This window comes from Quercus lobata, chromosome 12 (assembly GCF_001633185.2).
Source record: "Quercus lobata isolate SW786 chromosome 12, ValleyOak3.0 Primary Assembly, whole genome shotgun sequence".
NCBI lineage: Eukaryota > Viridiplantae > Streptophyta > Magnoliopsida > Fagales > Fagaceae > Quercus > Quercus lobata.
In genome coordinates, this window is record NC_044915.1 from 17,904,305 (window position 1) to 17,925,489 (window position 21,185).

Below are 21,185 nucleotides of genomic sequence, written 5' to 3' on the forward strand. Positions count from 1 at the left end.
ATCTACGTTGTTTGGTGGGAACAAGGTGCCTCAATTTGTTTCTGCTTTCCTGTCATGTCTCAATTAGTGTGAACTTTTACCTGCTTTATTGTTTCCTCCGGTTTGGATTTTTCGGTGGTCTATAACTATGCACCTCAGCTAACATGCCAAATGCACCTTCGTATGGAGTCGACACTAGAGGAGCCCAAAAAGAGTTATTTCCATGAGTTATTCATGGAACATATTCATCTATATAATATTTAAAAACTAAATGGTAACATTATTGTTACTATACTCTTGTAGTATTTTGATTTATTTTGTTCAACTTCAGTTCATTTCAATCCATTTAATTCATTTCAATGCACATACCTTTTTTTTTTTTTTTTTTTGAGAAAGTTCAATGCACATACTTGAGAATAAGAATATACAAGTTTTGCTTGAAAATACTTAGGACAAAATGGGCTTTTACCATTTTCGGGCAAATTAATTAGCTTTATACCTCATTTCCCAAACTAAGTAGGGAAATGTCCCTCTTTTAAAACTCAATTTATGATAAACCGAGTTAAAAAAAAAAAAAAAAATTCTAAAGCCTTATAGTGGCGTTTTAATGAGCCTATAGTGACCTTTTTAAGACCTATAGTAACGTTTTTTAACTCGACTTCAATGAAATCGAGTTATAAGCAATTTTTTTTACCTATAACTCGATTTCATTGAGGTCGAGTTAAAAAACGTCACTATAGGTTTTAAAAAACGTCACTATAGGCTCCTTAAAACGCCACTATAGAGCCTAACTCGATTTATCGTAAATTGAGTTTTAAAAGAAGGGCATTTCCCTACTTAGTTTGGGAAAGAGGGTATAAAGCTAATTAATTTGCTCAAAAAGGGCATAAGGCCATTTTGTCCAAAATACTTATTTTAAATCTAAATTTATTAAAAAATATAGATACTATTTGTTTTCTAAATCTTTATAAAGCCCATAATATTTTTACAATGAATTTTGTGTGAAAGTGCTATTTGGAGGTCCTCTGTAAGACATTGAGAAAGTATAATAATGGTTGGTGTGGATTGGAGTAGCCTAGAAAATGAGCGATTGAGGATAGGATCAATCATATTACCAATCGATTTAAGGGAAAACTCTGACAACTCAAATTGGCTTTTCCACAGAGAAAGGAATCAACTACTCTAAGAGCATTCTCATCAGCTCTCTCATAAAAAATGTCATTTTGACACACCAAAAACCTACTTTATCATTTTAACATATCATTTTACAATATCCCATTTATCAAATGTTTTATTCTTCAATTCTATACATTAAAATAATATTTACTACACATTAAAATAATATACTTACCCAAAACCCAGCAAATATACAAATGCACAGCCAATGGTAGTTGCCACCACCCAAGAACCAACAGCCACCGCTACAACCACCGCCACAACAACAACCACTGCTACAACCATCGCCATAAACTACAACCACAATCACCGGATCCTCCAACAAATTCCAAATCCAAAAACCTCAACAAAATTTATATTAAAAAAAAAAAAAAACTCAAAATCTTCAACAAAACCCCAACCCAATAGATCAATCAATGACCAAACTCAACCAACCATCGGCAGTGAGAGCTGTGGAGGACAACGAGCAAAGATCGGCGACTGCCTCTGAGCGAGCAGAGGTTCAGATTGGCGAGCTTCAATCAGCAAGCTCTTCTTCATATCGGAATCGTCTTCTTCTTCATGACAGGAAAAGAAAGAGAGAGAGAGATAATGACAGGAAAAAAAAAAGAGAAAGAGAGAGAGAAAGAGGCGCAGAGGCAGGTCGGATCTGCGGCGATAATACCGAAATGCAGAGAGAAAGGAAAAGAGTGAGAGATAAAAAAAAAATGAAAGTGAGAAAGAAATAAGGAGCAACGGAGAGATGGAGACCAGAGAGGAGAGAGAGAGAGTTGTGTTGTAGAAGGAGAGAGATATGTGTTGGGAGGAGAGAGAAAAGTAAATAAAATAATTAAAAGAATTATAGCATTTATGTCTGTACGCTCTCATATTTGAGAGCGTACTGTAGCATGTCTCATAATTTTGAGACATTTAGCACACCTCATGAAGGGCTGTTTTTGGTGTTTGGTGTGCCAAATGCCAAATATTTGGCATTTGGCACACCTGATGAAAATGCTCTAATGTTACTTTGGTTATTAATGTATGCATAAAGCTTTGTGATATTAATTCATAAAATGCTTACATGAGAAGCCTCATATCTCAATGCTTTTTTGGTTTGATTCAACGTATTTCAGCATCATGAAAATTATTTACACTACCACACAAATACATGAGAAGCCAAAAAAGTAGTTTATGAATTAATATCACAAATATTCCAGCCTCATATCTCATATACAATCATCATAAAAAAGTAGTTTATGAATTAGTATCACAATTATGCAATTTCATATCTCATATACTATAACGACCCAAAGAAAAACACTAGTCACATCTACGCTATACCTCAAAAGGACTAGTCACAATTGAGGCTCCTTGTAATTGTTAATAAAACCCAGTTCAACCCAGTAAATACCCAATGTGAGACTCATCACACACCCACACACATCACATAATCAATCAAATTGAGACATCACAATTTCCCCCACTTAAATCCCAAACGTCCTCGTTAGGGTCCACTTTGTGGGGTAGTGTCTCTGAACCTACATGGGGTTACCAAGCCAGCTTTGATACCATATGAAACGACCCAAGGAAAAGCGCTAGCCACATATGCACTATACCTCAAAATGACTAGTCACAATTGAGATTTCTTATAGTTGTTAATAAAGCCCAGATTTACCTAGCAAATATCCGATATGGGACTCATCATACACCTACATACATCACACAATCAATCATATTGGGGCATTACAATCTCCCCCACTTTAATCTCTAACGTCCTCGTTAGAGCCCACTTTATCGGGTAGTGTCTCTAAGCCCACACGGGGTTACCGGGCTGGCTCTAATACCATATGTAACGACTTAAGGAAAAACGCTAGCCACATCTGCGCTATACCTCAAAAGGACTAGTCACAATTGAGGCTCCTTGTAGTTGTTAATAAAACCCAGTTCAACCTAGTAAATACCCAATGTGGGACTTATCACACACCCACACACATCACACAATCAATCAAATTGAGGCATCACAATCTACCCACTTAAATCCCTAACGTCCTCGTTAGGACCTACTTTGTGGGGTAGTGTCTCCGAACTCACATGGGGTTACCAGACCGGCTTAATAAAGCCTAGATTTACCCATTAAATACCTAATGTAGGACTTATCACACACCCACACACATCACACAATCAATCAAATTGGGGCATCACAATCTCCCCCACTTAAATCCCGAACGTTCTTACTAGGGCCCACAAGGTAGTATCTCTGAGCCCACACGGGATTACCAGACCGGCTCTGATACTATATGTAATGACCCAAGGAAAAGCACTAGCTACATCTGCGCTATACCTCAAAAGGACTAGTCACAACTGAGGCTCTTGTAGTTGTCAATAAATCTCAGTTCAACCCAGTAAATACCCGATGTGGGACTTATCACACACCCATACACATCACACAATCAATCAAATTAGGGCATCACATATATAATCATCATAAATATTCCAGACCTAATCCATGACAAAAACCTGAAGCTAGACCCCAGCTGATGTGCAGAGTTATGAGCTTGGAATTAACACATTAAACTCTTAACCTGTAATGAGAGTTACGTATTTCTGCAAAATAAAATGGTCAAGCCAACATTTAATCTAGCTGCTTGTACAATTATTATTGCAACAGTTTAAAGCATGTAGCTGATTGTCTGTCGAGTCGTCATGCAATTGCTTGTCTTCCTAGATTTTGACGTAGAAAATTTTCTCACTAGAGTTTAAAATAATCAAAATATTGACTCTAAGAGGCTCCTGGAATGTCCTCTATATTCCTTATCTGTTATATAAAATGGTTAGCTGACAAGGCAATAGACAATAGCGTATCGTTTTCTGATAATTATCAAAGAAAAAACCAGGATTTTTGGATGGACTCAGAAGAAGATAATAATAATAATAATAATCTAGTTAATATGTGTTCTTAGGACATACATTAATCATCCATTTTAGAAAACTTTTTATGAAAAACTGAAAAAGCTGTAAAAAAAAGTGAATCACTTTTTCGCATTTCCAATAATAATATCTTGCATAAGAATTATCAAGTTGGGCTACTACGACCAAAATCCTTGGAATCAACTAACACATCTTGGTGTTTTAAGTGAAGATGTTTAGGATTGACTCTCCAACTAAAAAAAAAAAAAAAAAAAAGGATTTTGGCAGCTGCTAAGTATCATTCTGCAGGGCCAAAAATGAATACATTAGTGTTGAATAACAAATTAATCCAATCAACATTGTTAGCAGGATAGACAAGATAAGTTCAATCTTATTTTGAGACTTAAATTTTTTGCTAGCCAATTTAACATCATGTCAAGACATTAATGGATTTCCTTTTAATATGCAAGCTAAATTTGATCCTAAATCTTTTATCAAGCGACAAATTTTTTTATCAATTAAGCTAACCGATGGATCAGTAGGTTTTTTTTTTTTTTTTTTAGGTTTGCTTGTTGTTGATATGGATGGATAAATAGTTATGGGTTCTAAATACTATTGCATATTAAGATTTAGACTTTACAATAATCTAATCCTCTTTGGATTAATTTAGTCATATACAAATTGATATGTCATCAACTACCAAAAAAATGATTCTTAAAAAAAAGAAAAAAAAAATCTATCAATAATTCTATTTTAGAATTACCAAAAAATAATTCATACATTCATTTATTAAATGATTAAAACTTACCAATTATATTTATTATCGTTTTCATATAATATTCTTAGTACTTTAGCCTTTTCTATAAAATACATACACCAATAATGAGGCATTAAAGAATGTACTGTTGGGCCGTTTTGAAGCTAGTCTGCTAGGATATATATCGGCATTCCCAGGATGCCAGAGAAAAAAAAAATTATACAATACAGAATGTTAGACAACTTTAGAGTCACGAAAAAGAAATATGCAAAATGACTCAATAATTTGAAACCAGATTAGGTCACAAGTTCAAATGCATAATATCTCAGACGACATCACTCGTGGACTGCTGTGGACATGACCCCACCAAAGTACTGCTTCATTGAAAAGCCATTGCCTTGGTGATCTTCTCCAGTTTCATGACTCAAGATATATTGTACAATCTTTGAAAAACATGACTTTATGAATACCAATAATTAAACTAGCTCAAGCTCATATGATGTGAATCTTCAAGGTTGAGGGTCAAGAAAATAAAAAAAGAAAAGTCTTTTACCTAACTTCTCTCCGACCGATCGACACCAATATACTTAAGATAGTACTCAACCTTATTAAAGTCCAGATTTTCAACCTAAAAAATTACCATTATTATTGGTGGGAACTTAATTTGTAGAATTTTAGGAGGCTAAAAACTTAGGTGGGCCGGTGCGGACCAGAGTTGCCTAGAAAATGAAATTGTTTTTGCATGGATTCTTCAATCTTCATTTCAACGTTCAAACACGCTACTCCCTAGGAGCCACTTTTTTTAGATTAGAACCACGTCATTGTGGACCGACACCTTAAAATAATATTCAGGCCGGTCATCTTTCAATCTTTTTAATTGCGTCTCCACTAAACCATCCTTTCCTCCATGACGTAGTACACCTATGCTCTATTATCACAATTCCTATATCCTAATGGAAAATGCTACTTCCGCAATTTTTGTCATAATTTTTACCATAATTTACTTATATGACAAGTTGTAAGTGATGGAATAAAAGTGATGGATCCACAACTCTACTATTTACAACTCACTATATGAATATGTTGTGGCAAAGTTGTGACAAAAGTTTTAGTACCAAATTCCAAAAATTAGAAAAAAAGAAAAAAGAAACGTTTTTGTTTCAATTATCTTTATTTTATACGTTTATTTTATCAATAATGTTAGGAACGCAACAAAGACTCATTAATGCACTGAACACATTAGAATGCAAATATATGTCCAAAACTGGATGCATGTCATATCACAATATTTTCACATTATTTTAAAATTAACATATTAAATAATACATCCTTGTGTGAGTTAGAAATGTCTCTATCAACAATCTTATTTTATTATTGGTCTTATTAATTATTTGTTTAACAACAATTAGAGCTCAAACATGGAGCAAGCCGGGTTGCATCTAAATAGTACAACCATGACTCAATAACAGATACCGTCGAGCTGAAAAATCATAATTATCTGATGAACAAAATTTAGGTATAGTACCTTATGTATTAGTCTTTAAATCCCCCCCTTAAGATTCAATTATATGGCTATTTAACTTAAGTACAATACCTTATGTATTGTTCTTTAAAAAATACACTTTCATCTCATGAGAAAAATCCAAATGACAGAATCTTAAAAGAAGAACCTTATGAACAGCATCTAAGTATTGTACCTAAGCCTTGTTCTTATTTGATTGTCATTCTTCAATGGAGTTATATATATAGAAGCAAGAACATGTGATGAGGCAAATCATACGTGCAATACGGTGCCACTTGTCACTATGATCTAGCAACACGTGTCCATGAACACCGCAAGTCCCCCAACAATAATTATATAAGTTAAATAATGCAACACAAATGGGCGATTAGACACCCATTTAATGTTAGAGTCAACGCCAAGAAAAACGGTTTTTCAGGTTAGCACTCCACTGCGTACAAAAGGACCATATTAGCCTTCAACATCTCACACTATATATCGAATCAAAACCTACATTTGTATCATAAAGTTGGGCATGGATACATGTATCTATATTTATATGATCACAATCTCCAAGTTTTTTGAGTCAGCCAACGAGCAAGGTTCTTGTATAATGACCTGCTTCACAAGTAATCATCATTTGGAATACAAAAATGAGTATAATACTATAATGTAAATGATGCTGATTTTTATTTTATATATATATTTTAATACTTTGTAACAAGTTGGAGAGAGAGATTCGAGTCTTGATCTCAAGGAGACCAAGCAATGTCATTGAGTTATAAGACTCTTGATATGTTGATTCAAATTACAGTGGTTTTTCAAAAGAGAGTTGGGGCGGCTTTGATTTAATTGCAAAATCATTGACAAGTGGGACATTGATGCCATTTCATTTGAATTTATTGTGAGTTTTGGCTCTATCTTCGACACAGGTTGCCTCGACCATTATAAAAGGAGTCCTCACCAGCCTTCATTTGCCTGTACTTAAAGATAATTAAAACTTACTTCTACTGCCTTAGTTATCTATCGGATCTGTTCTCTGCCAACAATAGAATCATGGGGATTCATTATCTCAGGCTTTCATTTGTGATCTTTGTGATCACTCTTGCAATCAGCCAGCAATCAAATTGCCGCCAAATTTACAAAAGTAATAGTGAAGAAGCCAAGCCAGGAGATAAGAACAACTTCTATTCTCGGTATTCGTGGCATTTCTCTGCTAAAGCTCTGGTGGGATCCGCCAAAGATGATATCGACCCAATATATGGAGTTTCTCTTCGAACAGTTCCACAGGGACCAAACCCACTTCATAACTGATCAGCCTTGTTGAAAATCTTGTGTGTATTCGGTCAAGACAATTTTTGCAGTTTGTAGTGTAATTTTTTCCTTTCTTTTTCTTTACAGAGATGCATGATATATAGAGTTGAGAAGGAACTTGATTGATTGTAGTGTTTAAAGAAAATGTAATCGTACTTGATTGAATAGTAAAGACAATAAATAAAACATGCATGCATACTTGGATAAAACAAGAAATTTAATCATGTAGTTTGTTGGAGTTTTGTTTTTTCAGCAGAGCTGCAATCTGATCTGGTGGATACTTGACAAGCTAGATGATTGTAATTAAGAAAGTATGGGCAAAAACAGTTCAAGTTTGAGATGATTGTAATAAAGAAAGTATAGGCAAAAACAGTTCAAATTATCAAAAGGTCAGTAGTGAGTCGAATAAAGAATTTTCATGGCATAAAAACAATGGATTAAGTACAACAGATGACCTGAATGGAGATCAGCCACCGACTAAAAGTATGTACAATTCTAAAGAAGTGTAATGGTTTAGACAAGTCAAATTCAAGCACATCAATCTATTACCAACTAATTTTGGCTTTATTATTTTATTACTGTCAGCCTGAATGGTGGGGCAGAAGTTTGGCTTTTCAGTGAATTTTTAAATATTTAAAGATATAGTAGAAACAATAATCGATTGGCAATTCTATACATGTTTTATAGTTCATCCTCAGCAAGGTCAAACATTGCCTTTTGGATAAATTCCAATATGTGACCTTCTTTACTAAAAGCCAAACAGGAATGTGAAAGGTCTTAATAATATGCAACTGCATATATAAAATATATTTTCCTTATATAGGAGAATCACATAGAAGATGAAGGTTAGCAATCAAGGATCTACACTAGGACAGATCAGAATGATCAGTCAGAGGGGCCCCAATACAGAAATGTGTGTCCCATGATTTATAAATTTATTAAAAAAAAAAAAAAAAATCTTTAGAAGAAGAAGAATAAAAGATAAAAGAAAAAGGGAGACATCTTCCTGATGGTACACCCTTTTCTCCAGCATTCTCCAAGAATGGTACTAAATTGGGTTCGAAGTATCATCCAACAGATTGCTTTCCTATCAGAGTTTAGAAGAGCTGGTCCTGACATCAACAACATAAATGACAATTTTTTTTTTTTTAATCTAGACAAGGAAAATAGACCTTCAACAAAAAACTCGTGCTTCTGTATATGCATATATGCTGAGCATGCTATGCTTTTATATATATGCAAACAAGCAATAAACAAGTTTTCAAAAGTATATTACCCTTGTTGAAGAGACATGCAGCAAGAAATGGGCAGATATACTTTATTTTAAGGAAACAAACACAACCAAAAAACAAAGAGGTGAGGTGTTGGGGGGGGGGGGGGGGGGGGGGGTTAGGGATGAGGGGTAAGAAACACTGACCTGTACATGTACTCTTAGAAAGTAAAACAAACCGAGCAAGAATGTCTTTTCAATACCTGGAACATAAGACATAAAATAAAGACAAGTTCTCGTTCAAATACTCATCAAATTAAATTATCATGGATCACAAACCGTGAAGGATGCTTGCTACATGATCTCAGTGCTCAGTGGATCAACAGAAAAATGAATAGAAAGTGTTTTCTGGGTGATTGGCTGGAACTCAGACCTCCACATCTGTTTTTATCAAATTCAAGAATAATTCAGACTCTTGCAGATTAATCTCTTTTACAAAGATAAATTTGCTATAGCTTGACTTGGAACTGGAAAAATAAATTTTTGGAATTGGAGTATTCAATGGGACGTGATCTCATCTCAAAAGGCTTTCCAAGATCTCAAATTCCAGAAGTTCAGCCTCAGCCCTAAGTAAAACATCCAGATTTACCAGAAATTTTGGATTACTTGTCAATTTTGACGAAGTCTAAAACAAATCTCAAAACTGAATTTAAAACTTGGATTAGAACCTTACATTAGATAAGGATCATAAATAGAAAACTACCATGAAACAAATAAGTAAGCCAAAGAATTCTGTAATATAATATCTATAATAATGGTAAAACTTGGAAATCCTTAACCATTTGATAGGGTAGAAAAAGCATATATTCATCAAGAAGTTCTGCACCACAAGGGTGTGTAAAATTTGATAAGAAAATGATTTTCATTTGATACCATAAAACGTGAACAACAAACAAAATCTTAAAAACACAAATCTATAATTTATAGATTAGGCTGCTTACTTCTTTGTATTCTGAGCTGCCCACAAATATCTCAAAGGCCTCGACTGCAAAACATGCCAGTACACAGCAGTCAACAAATGGAGATGCCATATATTCAGATATTAAACACAAGAGAGAGCTCACGGGACCGAAATCGTATCACTACTCCATGTGTAAATTCCTTATTGCTGGGATTACAATTCAAACCTGACCAATCAGTCAGATACTAGTAAGAAACGATATATCGTTAAATAATTGCATATATAAGAATAATTCTTCATACAAGCCCAAAAATAGAGAAAAAAGAAATCTGATCCAAGCTGTAAAGAGTTAACTGTATAGCTGCTATGAAATTTGGTTTAAAAAAAAAAAAAAAAAACATTTATTTATAACCTCTTTACAGATCAAATTAACTTCTTAATCTGCAGTAGCCTGCTCAGGGAAAACCACTAAGCAGCATAACAACTAATGAGTTTCACCTCAAACACACACCTTGAGTAGATTGGACAATTAATGACGGAAATCCATGTGTCAGCCTTGCCAGAGAAGCCAATGCATGTTGTACGGGTACACCAAATGCATTATCAACAAATGAAATCAAAAGCACAAACTCTACACCATAATTGAACTCCTGCCACAAAAGTAATATGAATCTCTTTAGAAGTAACTATTAGATACCAGTAACCAGGGACAAAAACCATATTGCCACATGTTCAACTGATAATAGAAACTCAAAATATTTTTTTGGTTCAAATTTGTTAATAAAGACATAAATGCCAATAGCCAGATATATTCCATTTCCAAGCATTTCAATGCCTTTGCCGCATTTGCATGATTGGCAATATAGAATATCATTTCCAAGCATTTCAACAGCATTGCTGCATTTACATGATTAGCATTGAGCTATAGACAAATAACTACAGGGGAATCAAAATTTAAAGAATTGCCATAGCATCTGCCAGAGAGTTAAAAGCACATCACTGCTTACCTCTCCTTTCCTAAAGATGGGAAGGATATCATCTTCTACTTCAGCTTCGTAATCCACATTGATTAGACCCTTTATATAAACAGAAAAAGACAGTCCAATATGTTGAACAAGTATGAAAATCTGAGATACAGTTTATTCAAAAGAAGAAAGAGAAGTATGAACAGAGTGTCAGTGTTTACATGTCAAGCCATACATGACAGTAAGGCATAACATGCTTTTTGAGAACTCCCAAGTAGAAAGGGTTCTCATAAAACTTTGCAAGATCTTCTTTTATTTGGAAACGCATGTAGACAGCATGGGTGTAATTTTCAAGATTTTCTTCTGAGATACGTCCTGCAGCAGCAATTAGAACATATATTTAAAGATAAATCAATAAACATGTAGGCTTGTCTGAGTGTGAGTGCCAGTGTGCATGTCTGTGCACCTAATCAAAATTGCAAATTAATTGATAGGTTATGCACGTAGGCCGACATTTCAGCATAGATGGGATGACCGGACAACTGAATTTACACTTCAGATTCTTTGAAAAGAATATAATGCCTGATTCAGGCAAGGAATGCTAGCTATTCCTTATGTGCCCTTGCATTGCATTCAATATGACTCACCTAATGATATTGCAACAATGCCTCTCATTTGATATTGGGTTGTATAAAGATAATCCAACATATCCTTCTCTTCCTCATCAGTTAAATTCTCCTTGGTTTTGAGCAGACATATATGTTCCACAACTTTTCTGTAGAAAATAGAACAATCCAAATTTAACCAGGGCAATAAGACACTGCATTTGCATTTGCAAACAAGAAGAACCATATGCTCCAAACTGGAAAGCTGAAGTTCAACAAAGAACCTAGCTAACGCAATGCTTATGGTACCAAGTAATAATGTCACACAAAAATCTAAACAAAATAAACAGAAACAGCCAATTGAATTATATCATAATGCTAAAGGGAATGGTCTTGCAACTATAACAGATTGATATGGGGTGAATAAATCAATTTGCAATGATTTCCTGGATTAAGGGTTGTATAAAAAATAAAAACCATTTCTTTGTGTCATTTTTTCACACAGGTAATTCCAATCAATCATAACCGTCATTGTCGATTGGCATATAAAAAGGAGCCTTGGAAACACAAAGGCCACCCACCATTTATCCTATGTGTGTGTGTTTGTAAGTGTAATAGTGTAAGAATTGGAGGTACTATAAGGTCTAAGCAACATTTAAAAGTAATCAAATTTTGAGGGACATAAGATTGATCCTTAATCTGTTCAATGGTTAGGTTCATTTGATAGAGACAATTGTTTGTTTGTAATTCAGACACCAAAAAAATTAAGGAGAAGAATTAAAAAGGGATTGGGTATGAATGAACCTTTTCCGCTCCGAATTGGCGGTTGAGTTACTTTGGTCGTCCGCAGCGGAAACCACCATTCGCCGACTCAGTTCCCGCCTTGAAGACCACGTGTTCATCACTCCATTCACTCGAGAAACTGGAATATAATAGAATAGAATAGAATAAAATAATATTCATACAATTTTTTAAAAATAAATAAATAAATAAAAATGTAAGAGAGAGAGAGGAATGAAACGCACCGTTTAAAGAAGCGGAGCGCGGGAATAATGGTTGGTGGATGAGAAAAGTGGAAGTGGGAGACGGGGTTGGAGCTTGAATCAGCATTTTCTCGACTCTCGATCTTTTCTTTGTGGCTCTACCCTTTCACTTTCTTCTCTCTTTTTCTTTTGCTTCTCCGGTTATTCACTTTCTCTCTGTGTGTGTGACTGTGTGTTCCTCTTTTCTTTTCTTTTTTCTTTTTCTTTTTTTTTTTTAAGAAAAGAAAATGGGTGGACTAGGAAAAACGATCTGTAAAATAGCCGTTTATTGCCGCTTTTTTTTCTCAAAAAAAAAAAAAAAAAAAATTATCGGTACAAATATTATTGAAAATTTATTACCCTTCTAAATTCTAATATTGTTAATGTTACCCAATTTATCTATTACAAGACTAATAAGATTTATTTGTTAAATTTGTCATCGTAGCTTTAAGATTTTAGAACGTTTTTGGATAATGTTTACGTGGACCAATATTGAGCTGAGGCACTTACTGTTACTCAATACTGACTACTGAAGGCCTTCAGCCTAGAGTCAGAGTGAATCTAGAGCATTCAAATATAGGCTAGCCATTTGCAACTTATTATACCCAAAATCATCCCAAACAACACAAGGATAGCTTCAAACTTCAGACTTCAAACTTCAAACTAATCAAAATCTCCCCTCGCTAAGTACAGTGAGTAATACTAATACCGCACCATTTTATTTTATTTTAATTCAATTTTTCACTGCCACATGTCTGTCTAATGCATTAATGAGACGTGTCAATTCTTTGGAATTAATCTTCCACAGAAATCATAAAATAAAACCACTAATTTAAAATTTTTTTTTTTTTTGGTTGCAAATTTGGCCTCTTTCTTTCTTTCTTTCTTTTTTTCATTAAGTAATGGTACAAGAGATTCAGCAATATGAAAAAAACAAAAATCCTACAAGAACAGATATAAAACAGAAATGAACTGTTATGCGCAAATCTGGCAAGAGTCATCAATACGGATTTAAGCTGCTAGAACACTTCCAATCTATATAAACCCAATGCTACTAGCATTAGAGCATGTTGTATCATTCCCTATACCTTCAACCCATAGCTAAATAAAGGGTCATCCTAAGTCCTAACATCAAGATTTATTGTCAGTAAGGTTCCGGAAAAGCTCTGGAAGATGGGCATTGGTCAGCTTTGTCCTCTTGGTGATCTCGTGCTTCTTCTTCTTTGGCTTGGGCTTGGAGGACATGCCTTGAACCTCTGACCTGGCTCTCCTCTGAGCAGTGTTGGTGGCAGGCTTCATCCCATTCTTCTGGAGATCCCTTTCAATGTCAATCATATCACGAGGCAATTCAATCCCCCGAAACAGCAGTTTAAGGTCATCATCCACCTTGATGGGTACCCTGGGGTCATTTGGGTAGGCAATGTCTTCCTGTGAATCAAAGTTTGATAGCAGCCAAATCTGACCAGCAGCTTTCAATGCCTGAAGAAAAATGAATTCATAAAATTTTATGGCAACAGAAACAAGCAATTGATTTAATTGGGCCGCAGCTTTCAAAGTCAGAAGAAGAATGAAGTCATATGATTTGTATGGCAAGATGATCTCACAGCAGACAATGGCACATTACTACCACTCAACTTTTTGTTGGAAAACGAAGATGGTCATAAACTTCATTTTTTTAAGGTACAAGAAAATCATTACAGAGGTAAGATTTTCCACAAAGCTAAAACAAAGACCAAGCAGGCAATGAGCAAGCAAGAGAGAGAAAGCCAATAAAGAAAAGGAAAAACAAAGTCACAGAATAAAGGGGCAAACAAACACCATTGAGTAATCAAACCATTCCTTGTATACACCTCCAAAGCCACCACTCCTGCTTTTGCAAATAAAAACTTTTGAGAAAACTGACTTAAGCATCCAAAGCCAGAAAACATACAGAGGCTTCAATGGCTTCTTTCAAACACAACAAATTTCTGCCTAAATATTCAAGGTCAACTTTATCACATCCGACTATATTGCACATGTGTATCCTATTAAATTATGGCCATTCAAACACCTTTTTTTATTGGTAAATTACACATGCACCAGATGCTTTTTGTGCTCACGAGTTGCGAGCTCACCCTTCACCTTACTCTTACAAGAGGAGGTGCCATTTAAACCAAAACTCATCAGTCCTATAGCTTTTTGCTTTATTTTATTGAGAAAAAGAGTTCCCTTTTTTTTTTTTGATGGCGTGGAACCTCACCAAGGCAAGGCCCTTTGGACCCATCCCTGAGGATTGAACCATGGATACATGATTCCACCTACCAAAACCATGTATCAAGTAATCCAGTGGCATTCCTTGTGAGGATTCAAACCTAGGATGTTTGGGTTTAAAGCTCATCCCAATCCTCTAACCACTAGTCTACACCTTGACGGGTTATTGAACAATAGAGTTCCTTGTTCCAACTTATTAGCCATTCTAACGCCAAAGGTCAAAGGGAAGGGTCTCAATCACTACTTCGGGCCTTTTTCAAATCCCAGAAATACACAAAATTAGCAGTCACCTTTGAACAATATTAGGTGAGTCGAACACACAGAATCAAAACAATAAAATTCAAAGGTTTGTTTAGTGGCCTTCAATGCAACATGAAACATTTTACTAGGGGCCACAATGAGGGATAGTTATGCAGCAAAAATTCTCAAAGAGATTGGGAATCAACAAGTACAGGGGGAAAAGGCTTAGGAATCAACACCAAGCAAAAAAAGAACAAAACCTAAGAATCAACTCTGAGCCTTTGAAAAAAATTCTAATAGGAAATTTTACTATTGAAGCAAACTGTAAACAATATTGAGCTCTAGGTTCTTTAAATAGAGTTCCAAACTTATTATTTGAATAAGGTAAGGAATCAATTCTAATTAATGATACTAATTCTACCAACTTAGTAAGAAAATAAATTAAATCCCTAAACCAAGTAGTAAAAGGATATAATTTCAAGCAAGTATGGATCAATCTTCTGTAACTCATCTTGAGTGATTCAAATATAATTGATACTCATCCTAACCACACCTATATGAAAAGTAGTTAATGCCATAATCAGGTGGAAGGTCAATGACATATGCATAGGCTTGCAATTTCACATACTCATAGATGATGACACAAGAAGACGTCCAATCAGTGACCCTTATGGAAGAAATATGCTACCACTTGGGCCTAAGGCCTAATCAATTAATTTTTACAATTAATTCTATTTACTTTACTTAATTAGTTAAACATATTTTCCTTTTCCTACTAAGTTTAGGGGATTTAATTCCTTTTTTTCACTAGATTCATAGAATTAATGCCATCGGTTATAATTGTTTCCTTTCCTTACTATGATAATAAGTTCGAAACTCTATTTCAAGAACCTGGAGGTCAGTATTAAGGTTTGCTACTATGCTTCAGTACTAAAATTTCCTAATGGAATTTTTCCAAAACTGATTCTAGGTAACCCTCGGCATTAATTCCTAGGTTTTGTTCTTTTTCTTGATTGGTATTGATTCCAAGCAAACCTAAGTGTTAATTCCTTGGTTTATCTTTTGTTTTTTTCTTGTTCTTGTCGATTCTCAACCCCTTTGATGAATTTCTTGTGCTCTTATCAAGACATGAATACCATAATATAAAAGTTGATCTAACAAGATGAGACATCCACATATTGCATTTACCTGCAAGTCTTCCATCACAGTTGGATAAGCGTCCTTAAGATCAATGACAGCAATGCCCTCTGGAAATTTCCTTACTAAGTAAAGAAGCTGGCTCTTGTCCTTCAAATCATGCTTGGACTGCAGATAAACAATAAGTCAAAAAGTCATTTACCATGAAAGAGTTATAAATGAGATGACTAAGTGCAAATAAAATGCTATGAGACCGTGACAATCTGCAGCTAAACAAGTTTAAACTTACCTTGTAAGAGAAACGTTTTCCATCATAGTGGACTTTCAGGTTATTCCTCAAACTATCAAATACAGCTTTGTTGGAATTGATATCAACATAAACGGCATCATTTATTTGTTCAGGTGTATAGGCTAGCCTTGTCTGCAAACATAGAGAGCATTCAACTGGTGGTTAGTAGCATTCATCTGGTCCTACCAGGCTACTGTAAGTCAGTAAATCACATTGACCTCTAAAATTGTCACAAAAAACAAGAAGGGAGACGAGTTATATACTCGATTATTACAGTAAACTAAAACACAACTACAAATTTCCCACAAGCATCTATAATTTATACTTACCTTCAACTGGAAGTACATCTGTTAATTAAGTAGTATCAGTTTTCCAGTAAAATCAATGCCATGCAAACAAGGTTTAAATTTCAACAATTAATTGAGAAAAAGTAGGCCAGTTTAGTGAAGGTGCATAGTGATATGATACCTCTTTTAAAAAGATTAGTAGAATCACAGATAATAACACAATTCTAAACTCGACCATCTTGCTCTTTTCCAAATTAACTTTAACCTGATGACTGCACAAAATAAGACATTAAAATCTGAATTTTTTCCAACTCAGGTCCCTGGTTGACGAAGTAATTGAGATATTGGCATAAAGAGAATTACGAATAAACATCATTCATGAGGAGCATTCAGCATTGTAAATATGACAACAAAACAAATACTTGCATCAGGGAACATATATGTATATATAAGGGATAGGATAATCAAGTACAAACCTCCAGCAGGAGATCTATAACACGCTTGATTTGGGCTCCTACAGGGGCTTTCCGGATACTGTTGATATGTTGAAGTCTCTCTGTATCATTTGAAAATTTGACAGCAGGAGCGGGGGCTCTTGCACTGACTGACGGTGCTGCTGGCGCTGGCGTAAATTTATGACTTGTCACCTTATTAGATGCAGCAATGCTTGTGAGGGTTGACTGGCACTTCTCTTGCTGCTTCTTGAATCTATCTAATTGCTCTTGTAATGCCATCTAGAAATAAAATTATTTTCTTTAAGGCTGCTCAAACCCACCAATAAAATGTAAAAATATGATAAAGAAGTGCTTTAAAGTGCAAGATTGTAATATTGGTCAGAGTTTAAATTAACTGACTAAATCACCACAATGACTTCGAAACTTAAATCAAGTCATAACATGAAAAATGCAGGAAGAATAAACAGCTAGAAATCAAGACATAGCTAAAAGTTACTAAGAAGGCTTCATACTACAATATCATGCAAGCACAAGTCTACTAGCAACACAAGTAATTCCAAAAATTCCAATTTCTTCTTAACAGAACACTAATGGAAGTGATGAGGCCGTTCATGGACAATATTTTTAGAACTTTTAATCACAGATCCACAGTTGAATCAACATGTCTCGCTGGAAACCTAACTATGAATGACAAAAAACTTCAATAGTCTCCCTACATTAAACCTCTGATCCTTTTTTGTCATTCATAGATAATGCAATAACAATTATTTTCATCTGATCTTCTAATGGCTTAATGCAATGACATGTGCAACAATTTCACTACCAAGTGCAGTATTAGAAGAATAAAGGACAAATAAGAAATTGAGTTTCCAACGACCATGCTACACAACAATTAGAGATCAAAAAACTAATTGTTGTTCTAGTATTTGATCAATTAAGCTCTAGTATTTGATCAACGATTAGGATAAAATCAACATTTTTCCAATGATTCCTCTCTAAAGTTGAAAATTTAAAAGCTAAATTTCTTCTCTTTGATTAACATTTTCTAAACATATGCTTAAACCATAACAAACCTTTTCTGAGCTCCTCAAATGGAAGAATCAAAAATTGAGTATTGGGAAATCAAAATCTATTTTCCAAAGACAAATATGAGACAATAAATCAACAAAAAAATTCATATGCATACACAAAATGCCAATAACCAAAACCCTAGTTTGGGAAATCAAAATTCACTCTCCAACCAAGAAATGACTAGCAGAAGCCCCTAAATGGTTCATTTATAGGCATAACTACAAACAAATTTCTTGCAGAATTATTGCCAGAAAATCTCTGGCAAGTTGGCAAGAACTAAATCACAGAAATGAGAATAAAAGCTATTATGTTGATAGGAGCACCTAAGCTCTTATGTTGTATTTGGTGGCTACCAATTTGCATTAGTGATAAAGTATGAAAGGGATAAGACATATATGGAGGAAAGTTGTCTGCTTTTTTCAGAATCCTCATTCCTTGTATGACAATTGACAAGCATATTATGGCAGAATAAGCACATATGCATAATATCCCGTTTTATATGATAAAGAAAAGGAAGATAAAGCAAGGCTATATTTGAAATCCTCTCTCTCCACATTTGAAAGGACTCGATGGATTTTGCCAGCGGTTTCCTAGTTCCTACTATCCCAACCATCTCCATTGATCTATTGTATAACACCCATACAACAACATACTTAGCCCTTATAAAGTGTTCTCTTTGAATTAATAAACGAACCTCATGCCAACATAGAAATGACCCTGGCCAGAGGCACCAATGATGAAGTTAAAAGAGAACAAAAATATACTAATCAGGTAGCATTAACCCCAAGGGGTAGCACAATCGGACATAAACCATGCCGCATGAAACGGAGATCACTAGTTCGAATCTACCCTTCCCCCTCTGCTTAGGGCCAAAACTTACTTATATAGTTATATTATAAGGTAGCATTATTGAGCTGACCCAAATCTCTCTCTCTCACAAACTGAGGAAGTTGCTGTTTTTGCTAATAATTTCAGTTTTGACTTGGTAAAACAATGTTCTAGAACGAAAATTGATTGCAATTTCACATAATGAAAATAAAAAATTAACTGCAAGTCCTAATTGGGTGTATAAACACTGATCACATTGCAACAACAATAAGGCAAATGAATCCCAAGAAACTATGAAAATCAAAGCATCAAAAGTGATAATAAGAAAAATATTTCGACGGAATTCGTGAAAAATGAAATTAACAAAAAAGAAAAGAAAAATTGCAAGAATACCTTTTAGGTTTGAGTGCCGGTGTCGGAGCAGGGAGGCAGAAGGAGGTCACGGTGTGAGGGAAAAGGGCGAGAGAGAGAGAATTTCGAATTTTTGGTAAAGGCAAAGCTGAAGTCTGAAGAGAACATAGAAAGGAGGGCTGTCCGATCCGCAACTCAACGGGTTTCACAGCTCTCAGTCCGCAAAATTTTTATTTATTGGGATAAAAAAACAAAACAAAATTTTACTTTACATTGTCCTAAATACTTTTATTTATTTATATTATTTTTAATGACATTCACCAAAATACATTGGCCAAGGTTTTTTTTTTTTTTTTTTTTTTTTTTTTTTTTTTAATTATTTTGTTTTATAAACATATCCCTTACGTGGTCTCAAATGAAACATATCAGTCATGAGACGTCATTTGGAAATATGAGACTTGAGTTCAGAACTTAAAACAATATATATATACCTATATGAATATGTTTGTAAAAATAGAATAATGGGCAAAAGAGGTTGGCCAAAAGCATGCAAACTTTAATATTTAAAATTTAATTGGTAAAGGCAAGTTTGCACACTTTAACTATGCCTTTGGTTCCAAATTAAAAAGTCAGCTTATTTTACTATTCAGTTTATTTTTATTACTATTCATGAGTTTCGCTGTACTTTTTAGTACTATTTATGGATTTCATTGTACTATTTTAACTAATTTTTACCTTTATCTACAATATTTTCAGTAAAAGCAAAATAAGCGAATTATAAACAGACGTCCTAAATTCTAATGATGTTATTGGTATAGGCAATGCGTCCAATGTTCACTTTTAGTATTTAAAATTTAAAAATGATTCTTATTTAATTGTTCTTCAATCCCCTTAATTTTGTGAGTTCCAGTTAACTCAATTCATCTACATAAACAAATGGATTGAAATCTTAACCTGATAATAAATATAAATCATCATAGAACAATATCATAAGTTGAAGTTCTATCATATCCAATTTAATACCCTTATTTTTTTTTTAGTAGTAGGACTAAGAAAACTAAAAATTATTATTATTATTATTATTATTATTATCATCCAGTTAGAGATAGATTCATTTTAATTTATTACATAACCTTTATAAACTATATGATATCAATAACAAAAATTAAAAAAATAATAATAATAATAATGCTAAGGATATATACTATAAATTGTGTTACATGAAAGATCCTTACAAACTAAATAACCTTTCACCAACCATTTACCAATCACAAAAAACAAAATGGCACCAATCACATATACTTATCGCACAAAAAAAAAAAAAAAAAAAATTTACCAATCACAAAAAATAAAATGGCACCAATCATATGTACTTATCGCTTTAGTTTGTAAGTTTTTTGTAAAAACAATGGGAAAATTACATTTTATCCCTTAAACTATACATTATTTTACATAAATTATTTGAATGCACATTTTACCTCCTAAACTGTACTCATTTTTACCCTTACCTCTCTAAACTATGCTACATTTTACACTTACCTCCCTAAACTTTGAGAATATACACTTATTTCACTAAACAATTACTCATGTGATGAGGTGCAAAGTATTGCACGAGTAATAGTTTAGTGGGTAAGTATGCATTCATATAGTTTAGGCAGGTAAATGTAGAAGGGGGTATATAGTAAAATTTGTAAAGTGTAATTTCATCAAAAATATTTGTAGTAGCCGTAACATTTTTCAAAAAATAATTTAGACATTCATTTAGGAAAATTGAAATTCTAATACCAATTTTATTATTAAAAAAATTACAAATTTATATTGTAATGTCAATGAATATAATTGGCGGATTACATAAACTTAATAAATGAATGTTTGGATAATTTTTTTTTGTAATTGACTAC

At 34.0% G+C, this 21,185-nt stretch overlaps 2 protein-coding genes across 10 annotated transcripts; both read right to left on the bottom strand.

Annotated features, from left to right (window-relative positions):
• Nucleotides 1-8,335: 8,335 nt before the first annotated feature.
• Nucleotides 8,336-12,542, bottom strand: LOC115971940 (stress-response A/B barrel domain-containing protein UP3). Of its 8 annotated transcripts, none has more exons than XR_004087369.1 (11): nt 12,380-12,516; nt 12,159-12,276; nt 11,397-11,524; nt 10,971-11,124; nt 10,792-10,860; nt 10,296-10,434; nt 9,948-10,010; nt 9,825-9,868; nt 9,163-9,264; nt 9,031-9,086; nt 8,336-8,725 (listed from the first exon to the last, which is right to left on the bottom strand). XR_004087369.1 is itself a non-coding variant. In XM_031092053.1 (11 exons), exons 1-9 carry the CDS (start codon nt 12,462-12,464, stop codon nt 9,178-9,180), a joined length of 873 nt encoding a protein of 290 aa, XP_030947913.1. In that variant the 5' UTR covers nt 12,465-12,542; the 3' UTR covers nt 8,336-8,719; nt 9,031-9,086; nt 9,163-9,177. The 8 variants fall into 8 exon arrangements, 7 of the variants coding, with proteins under 7 accessions (XP_030947913.1, XP_030947912.1, XP_030947914.1 ...); XM_031092053.1 differs by having other exon boundaries at nt 8,336-8,719; nt 10,985-11,124; nt 12,380-12,542; XM_031092052.1 differs by having other exon boundaries at nt 10,985-11,124; nt 12,380-12,542.
• Nucleotides 12,543-13,319: 777 nt separating this feature from the next.
• LOC115972107 (transcription initiation factor IIE subunit beta-like) lies at nt 13,320-19,528 on the bottom strand. 2 transcript variants are annotated; one of them, XM_031092269.1, is made up of 5 exons: nt 19,327-19,528; nt 17,056-17,340; nt 16,293-16,424; nt 16,055-16,171; nt 13,320-13,855 (listed from the first exon to the last, which is right to left on the bottom strand). In XM_031092269.1, exons 2-5 carry the CDS (start codon nt 17,311-17,313, stop codon nt 13,508-13,510), a joined length of 855 nt encoding a protein of 284 aa, XP_030948129.1. In that variant the 5' UTR covers nt 17,314-17,340; nt 19,327-19,528; the 3' UTR covers nt 13,320-13,507. The 2 variants fall into 2 exon arrangements, with proteins under 2 accessions (XP_030948129.1, XP_030948128.1); XM_031092268.1 differs by having other exon boundaries at nt 17,056-17,313; nt 19,327-19,527.
• Between the last annotated feature and the right edge of the window lie 1,657 nt (nt 19,529-21,185).